This window comes from Arachis ipaensis, chromosome B3, assembly GCF_059453495.1.
Source record: "Arachis ipaensis isolate K30076 ecotype BB chromosome B3, ASM5945349v1, whole genome shotgun sequence".
Classification (NCBI taxonomy): domain Eukaryota; kingdom Viridiplantae; phylum Streptophyta; class Magnoliopsida; order Fabales; family Fabaceae; genus Arachis; species Arachis ipaensis.
This window is the reverse complement of record NC_142438.1, coordinates 123,603,066-123,610,884: the sequence shown is the minus strand read 5'-3', so window position 1 is coordinate 123,610,884 and position 7,819 is coordinate 123,603,066. Positions and strand designations below refer to the sequence as shown.

The window sequence follows — 7,819 nt, the reverse complement described above, 5'->3', positions numbered from 1 at the left end:
TTTTGTTTTTAGAGGTCGTAATACCTCACCACCTCTGTCTTATGACTTAAGCATAAGATTCTGTGTGGTAGGGTGTTACATTATGGTATCAGAGCAGTTCGTTCTTGTAGAGCCTGAGGGACGGACTGACTATGCTTCTTGCATACTCTGTGTGTGTGTGTGTGTGTGTTAATGTGCTATTAGGATATCTAACTGATATATGTGGCATAAACGTTCATAAGCATGCATTTGGGACTTTGAAGCACTAGACTTGTGATATTGGGATTGAGAACCTTAATATCGATTGTTTGGTGTGTATAGGAACCAGATGGCGCCTCGAGGATGCGGTCGAGGCCGTGGGAGAGGTTGAACTAGTAATCAGGAACCAGAAACTGACACGAATAACCCAGTGAAATTCATGGTTGCATTGGAGAACATGGCTGCTGCTATGCAGGCCACTGCTAAGGCGCTTGGACAGCAAATGTACAATGGTAATGGGAAAATGGTGAAAACGGGCTGATGACGCTGTCAGCATTTCTGAAGGTTAATCTGTCAGTTTTCAGGGGAACCACCAATCTGACTGAAGCCGATAACTGGTTTTAGGCAATGAAGCGAGCACTACAAGCACAACTGGTGCCTGAAGATCAATTTGTGGAGTTCGCCACTTTTCAGCTTACGGGGGAAGCGTTGTATTGGTGGTAGGGAACATGACATCTCTTGCAGCAAGCGATGATCCTATCTCCTGGGATGCCTTCCAGGTGAAATTTTATAAAAAGTACTTTCTGAATTTAGTCAGAACAGAAAAGGAACTTGAGTTACTGCAGATGAAGCAGGGTGCCATGTCAGTGTTTGAATATACAAATAAATTTGAGGAACTGTGCAGATTTCCGTATTTGTCAGTGAGCTCCTGGAGACTTCGAGGAGTGAAAGTGCATTAAGTTTGAGGGTGGACTTCGGAGCGATATCCTAATTTCTGTGGAGCCAATGGAGATCAGAATCTTTTCAGAGTTAGTAAATAAGAGCAGGGTTACTGAAGACTGTGTGAAAAAGGCAGCTGCAGATAAAGGGAGCCATAGGGTGCCTTTTTAGCAGAACCGAGGAAGAAACTTTGCTCCTAGGGGTCAGACTTTCAAGTGTGGAGGATTTGTACCACAGTAGACTCAGGGTCAGACTAATTTCAGAAGGCCTAACAACAACAATTACCCGAGGAGAAGATTTAGGAAACAACCTCAGAAACAGCAAGCTTGTGCTAGATGTGGAAGTTATCTCTCGGGAGTTCCGTACAAAGCTAGTTGGGGCTTGTGTTATTCATGTGGAAAGGCGGGACATAAAACCTCAAACTAGACGGAGAAACAAAGGCAAGGTATTGGGAGAGCACAGTAGCCAGGACGAGTATTCATTACATCAGCTGCGGGTGCCAATGGGTTTGATACACTAATCCGAGATAAATGTGAAATAGTTGGTAAAACTTTGAATGCTTTATTTGATTTTGGAGCTACTCATTCATTCTTAGCATTTGATAAGGCCAGTGAATTAGAGTTAAAGATAGCTGTGCTAGATTATGATCTAAATGTGCATAATGCTACTTTGGAAGCCGTTGTGACTAGGTAAGGTTGCCCACAAGTGTCATTCCGAGTTAAACAACGAGATTTCATCCATGATCTAATTTGTTTGCCAATGACTGGTCTGGATCTCATTTTGGAATTGGATTGGTTATCTAGGAATCATGTCTTGCTTGACTATTCTGAGAAGTCATTGTACTTTATGCCGGAAGGATCGGAAGGGCCGGTGGTAGTGAATAGCTACTATTTGAACTCTATGACAGTAAACTGTTCTGGAAATAAATGTCAGGGTGTTATGCTATTAACTGCGGGTGTTTCAGGGGAGGAACAAAGCTTAGAGCAAATTCCGGTTGTGTGTAAATTTCCTGAAGTGTTTCCAGAAGAAATTCCCAAAATTCTCTTCTGCTCGAGAGATTGAGTTTGCGATTAAGTAGGTGCCTGTGGCCGAGCCAATCTCAATTGCTCCTTATCGAATGTCTCCGTTGGAATTAACTGAACTCAAGTCTCAGTTAGAAGAGCTAATGGGTAAAAACTTCATTCGTCCGAACGTTTTATCGTGTGGAGCACCAGTATTACTGGTGAAGAACAAAGACAAAATTATGCATCTCTGTGTGGACTATAGGCAATTGAACAAGGTCACGGTAAAGAATAAATACCCACTGCCAAGGATCGACGATCTCATGGATCAGTTACAAGGAGCCCGGATTTTTTTCTAAAATTGACTTGCGATCCGGTTATCACTAGATAAGGGTAAGAGACGGAGACATCCCTAAGACTGGTTTCAGAACCCGATATGGTCATTACAAGTGCACTGTAATGTCTTTTGGGTTGACAAATTCTCCTGCAATGTTTATGGACTACATGAATTGAATTTTCCGTCTGTTTCTAGATAAGTTTGTAGTCGTCTTCATTGATGACATACTGACTTATTTCAATGATAATGAAGAGCATTCGGGTCACTTGCAAACTGTCCTCCGAATCTTGAAGGAGAGAAAGTTGTACACCAAGTTATCTAAATGCAAATTCTGGAAGAGTGAGGTGAAGTTTCTGGGCCATGTAGGAAGTAAACAGGGGATAGTTGTAGATCCTTCTAAGGTGGAAGTAGTAATGGAGTGGGGGTGACCGACCTTAGTAACTGAGATAAGGAGTTTTCTGGGTTTGGCTGGATATTATCAGAGATTCATAAAGGGTTTCTCTCAAATAGCTTTGCCATTGACAAAATTAACCCGCAAAGATGCGCCGTTTGTCTGGACGTCTGAATGCGAAGTGAGTTTTCAAGATCTAAAGTAGAAATTGACTACAGCGCCTGTGCTCGTGTTACCTGAACCAAATGAACCATTCGAGGTGTACTGTGACGCTTCATTGAAGGGTCTGGTGTGTATGTTGGTGCAACACCAAAATGTGGTGGCGTATGCATCACGACAGTTGAGACCTCATGAAGTTAATTACCCGACGCACGACCTGGAACTTGCTGCGGTTGTGTTTGCATTGAAGGTGTGGAGGCATTACCTCTATGGGGTTAAGTTCCAAGTTTTCTCTGATCACAAGAGCTTGAAATATCTTTTTGATCAGAAAGAGCTTAATATGCGGCAGAGGAGATGGATACAGTTACTGAAGGACTATGACTTTGAACTATATTACCATCTAGGAAAGGCAAATATTGTGGCGGATGCCTTAAGTCGAAAATCATTGTGTACTGCTTGGATGATGCTTCGAGAGGAGGAGTTACTTAAAGCATTCCAGAGCCTGAAGTTAGGTGTTCAAGAAGAGTCCGAGGCCTTGTGTTTGAGTCGATTGCAAATTTCGAGTGACTTTAAGTCCAAGATTGAAGAAGCTCAGCAAGACAAAAAGGGATTTAATAAGGTGTGGCTGGCAATTGAGCAAGGAAAGCGATGGAGAGTATCATGGGACGATGGCGAAATATGGAGGTTCAAAGGTAGAATCTGTCTACCAGATGTTGGAACCTTACGGCAAGATATTTTGAAGGAGGCACATAAAAGCGAATTTTCTATTCATTCGGGAAGCACTAAGATGTACCATGATCTGAAAGCTATGTTCTTATGGCTTGGTATGAAAAATGATGTGGCAGCACATGTTTCAAGGTGCTTAACCTGTCAGAAAGTAAAGATTGAACACCAGGGACCGTCCGGGACCTTGCAACCTTTAGAGATTTCGGTTTTGATGCTGTCTGAGTGATTGTGGATCGAGTGACAAAGTTGGCTCACTTTTTACCCATTCGGATGAACTGTACCCTTGAGGAGCTAGCACGTTTATACATAAAGGCAATTGTGAGACTTCACGGTGTACCTACAACTATAATTTCTGATAGAGATCCCCGTTTCACTTCAAGGTTCTTGGGGGCATTTCAGAGAGCTTTTGGAACCCGGTTAAGCTTAAGTACAACTTACCATCCTCAAACAGATGGTCAATCCGAGAGAATAATACAAACTCTGGAAGATATGTTGAGGGCTTGTGTTTTGGACCAGCTGGTGAGCTGGGATTGATATATGCCACTAGTGGAGTTTGCGTATAACAACAGCTTCCATGCGAGCATCAAAATGGCTCCATATGAGACTCTGTATGGGAAAAAGTGCCAATTTCTGCTATGTTGGTATGAAGCTGGGGAGAAAAGCTTGTTAGGGCCTGAAATGATAGCTAAAACCACTGAACAGGGCAAGAAAATTCGAAATAGGATGCTCATTGCTCAGAGTCGACAGAAGAGTTATGCCGATCAGAGGTGGAAATCCTTGGAGTTTGAGGAAGGAGATAATGTTTTTCTTAAGGTCACTCCAACAATGGTGTAGGTAGAGCGATTAAAACAAAGAAACTGAATCCTCGATACATCGGTCCATTTCAGATTCTAGAGAGGATTGGACCGATGGAATATCGGGTAGCTCTACCGCCACATCTTTCGAACTTGCATGACGTATTCCACGTGTTGTAGCTTTGGAAGTACACTACTGATGCTAGCCATGTGTTAGAACCTGAATCCATTAAGTTAAAAGAGGATTTGACACTCCAAGTGACTCCCGTCAGAATTGACGACACCAGTATTAAATGGTTGCGCAAAAAGGAAGTTTCGTTAGTCAAAGTTGCATGGAGTCGGGCCGGTATTGAGGAGCACAGTTGGGAACTTGAATCGGAAATGCGGACAGACTATCCACACCTATTCTCAGGTAACTAAATTAGAATTTTGTGGGCAAAATTCTTATTTAGGTGAGTAGAATGTAAAACTCGAATAATTAATAACTAATTAACTTATAAATTAAAATTTATTCTAGAAAATTAGAAAAATTGAATTTTATAGTTTAATATGATAGAGTTAATTAAAACAAGAATTTTGACACCAATTTTAAAGAATTTGGCCCAAGATTAGGCCAGACAGACCGAACCGAGCGAACCGGGCCCAAACTGAGTCCGTGGGTCCAACCCACTCACTTGAACAATGAGCTTCAGCTCATTCTCTCTCCATTTGCATGCTGGAAATGCTGAAGCTCAGCCATAGGAAAGGAAGAACACTTTCCAAAACCTAAACCCACACTTGATAATCAAATCCACATAACTTTTGATCCGGAGCTCCGATTGCTGCACTGTTTGTGACCACATGACCGTGGCATCGAGCTCCCCACAAGGTTATTTAAAAGATAAGTCACATTTTCTCACCATTTTTCCAGCCCTTGATTTTTGAAAATTTATGTTATTGGTGTTGAGATTTTGAGTTCTTTGATGTTATAGGATCCAATTAGCTTGAGGAAAACGCTTAATCTTGTCTCTTTGGTGCTTGGGTAAGGTGAGAATCCTTGAACCCTAGTGAAATTATTGATTTATTATGTTTGGGTATTAAGTTGTTATATTTTAATGTGGTAATGTGGATTAGGTAGTATATATATGTAAATTGGAGCTTGATTGTGAACATTGGAGACTTGGTGGAGCTTTGGATGTCATTGCTTTGGGGATTTTAAATCATTGGGTCTGAGTTTATGCCTTTGATGGTGTCTTTGGGTTATACGTGGAAATCGGCCAAGGTATCGTTTCGGTTTCTCGTATCTAAAACATAATGTATTGTGAAAACTTAGGCTAGTGACCCTACGATAGGAATTGAATTGTTGGTGTTGTTGGTTGGTTGAGATGGATTGTATTATTATGTATGTGGTTAGTAATTTTTGGAAGTTGTGATAGAAGCTTGTATGGTTGATATGTGTGACTTGGTATATGTATAATGGTTAGTGAGATTGAATTGTTGTTGGTACCATGTTGATGGTGAAGTTGATATTGAAATTGTCATAAGAAATTGATGATGTATTTTGTATGTTGTTGAACTTGAAATATCAAATTTGAGATTGATGAAAGTGGAGAAAATTGGTAGGTTGTGGATTGTATGAGGAAGTTTGTATCTGGTTGATGCTAAATTGGTAAAGTTTGGGTTGGTTTTAAAGGGTTTGGAAATTGTATGTTTTGAAATTGGAAGCTTGTTAAGTTTTGTGAAAACTATGATTTTAACCAACTTTGGCGGAGTATAACTTGATCTCCAGACCTTCGATTTGTATCAAACTTCTTTAGAAAGAAAATTTGATCCGAGATGTTTACGCCATTCGAAGAACGGAGGAAAAATATTTTAAAACGAGAAAGTTATGCACAATCAAAGTTTCCTGTACAAAACTGAAAATTCTGGACTTAGCAGCTTTTTGAACTTCTGCTATGCTTGTGTATGCGAGGGACACACACGATGCTGCTAGTGGCTACGGCCCAGAGGTCTCGCGTACATGGGTTGTATATTGTGTACGCGAGAATGGCATTTTCCTTGGTTGCGTACGCGACCACATGGCATGCGACGCCGGCAATTAATTCGGGTTGAGGTGCTCGCGTATGCGAACCAGTACCGCGTACGCGAGAAGTCTAGTTTTGTGAGGGTGCGTATGCGTAGGGTGGCATGTGACACGAGCATACGCTACGGGCTATACTCCTCGCGTACGCGAGAAAGGGGTTGCATACGCGAGCCCCTGTTTTTCTGAAACTATGAATTTTGATATTTAATACATTCCTCTAGCTTTCAAAATTCTATTTTCTCTTGTTTAAAGCCTGATCGGGTAGTTTTTGGATAATGAAGTATGATGAGGGCAGTGTGGGAGGTAACTTATTGATGAAGAAAGAGTTAAATTGATTATAAATCATGGCTGGTAATGATTATTTGAGTTTACTGATGATGATGGTGGAAGTGTTGTTTATGCTATGTGCCGAATGGCTAAAATGATATTGAATTATGGCTGATTATGAATATATATATATATATATATATATATATATATATATATATATATATATATATATATATATATGATTAGTGAATGATAATGTGATTGTTGCACTTCCAATTATCTGAGATTTGAGTTTTCGTGGGTGAAAGCAGTGGCTAGCCACCACGTGCTCCAAGTTGAGACTCGATACTCTACTGATCCTATGTCGTAAGTGTGGCTGGAAACTGTGAAATTTCTGGATGAGCTCGCCCTCGTGGATAAACATCGGTGTGTGTTATATGTTTATGATTGAGAATTATTTGAGTTTTGTGGATGCACGACAGAGGGACAGTCCAAAGGTTAGCTACCAGGACTTGTCGGGTTAGCTTTAAAACCAACAGATGAGACTCATCAGCTAGTGTGCCTTGGATGATCCACATCTCAAGGTCAGGCGCCGATGTGTACATTGACAGGCATGCATCATATGTATCCATATGTTTGTTTGGTATGCCTTGTTTGGAATGCCTAACTGATTGCATAAACTACTTGCTACTTGTTTATCTGCTGTATATGCTTTCTACATGTGATTTTCTTATATGTTATAGTTGTGTTTGTAACAAGTGATTTTGGTGGCGGTTGGGAGGTTCAGAGGAGTCGGAAAGGGGAGTATTAGGTAGACGGAAGACCCTTAACTAGTTGCCTATTTTATTTTATGGTTTAGTTATGTTTATAAGATTTAATTATATGTCAGAAGTTCTAGGATTTCTTTCAATTTTTTCGGGACATTATATGTTAGATATGTGGACACTGTTACCATGATGAGAACCTTTAGTTCTCACCCCATACATATTTTGTGATTTTCATATCCAGAACGTGAGGCACCTCGCTGAGGCATGCTGGAAGCTTCTGATAGTGAAGATCCCTATATCTTTTGGGGTTTATTTTGGTTATATGTATATATGTAAATACTTATTATCTCCACTTCTTATGTATATGTTGTATTAGCTTTCTCTTAGAGGTTATTTTGGAGAAACAGGTTCTGTA

At 40.6% G+C, this 7,819-nt stretch overlaps 1 protein-coding gene across 1 annotated transcript; it reads left to right on the top strand.

Moving 5' to 3' along the window:
* The first annotated feature begins 4,099 nt into the window (after window positions 1-4,099).
* On the top strand, window positions 4,100-7,448 carry LOC110269511 (uncharacterized). The gene is made up of 3 exons (XM_021117391.1): window positions 4,100-4,324; window positions 4,486-4,717; window positions 7,381-7,448. The coding sequence occupies exons 1-3, from the start codon at window positions 4,100-4,102 to the stop codon at window positions 7,446-7,448; spliced, it is 525 nt and encodes a 174-aa protein (XP_020973050.1).
* The last annotated feature ends 371 nt before the right edge of the window (window positions 7,449-7,819 follow it).

Bases quoted from the DNA above. Each gene is read 5' to 3' on its own strand.
- LOC110269511 (XM_021117391.1), top strand. From the start codon at position 4,100: ATGGCTCCATATGAGACTCTGTATGGGAAAAAGTGCCAATTTCTGCTA. The intron at 4,325-4,485 runs GTCACTCCAACA...CACGTGTTGTAG, and splicing joins GAGATAATGTTTTTCTTAAG to CTTTGGAAGTACACTACTGA. The intron at 4,718-7,380 runs GTAACTAAATTA...TATATGTTATAG, and splicing joins CTATCCACACCTATTCTCAG to TTGTGTTTGTAACAAGTGAT.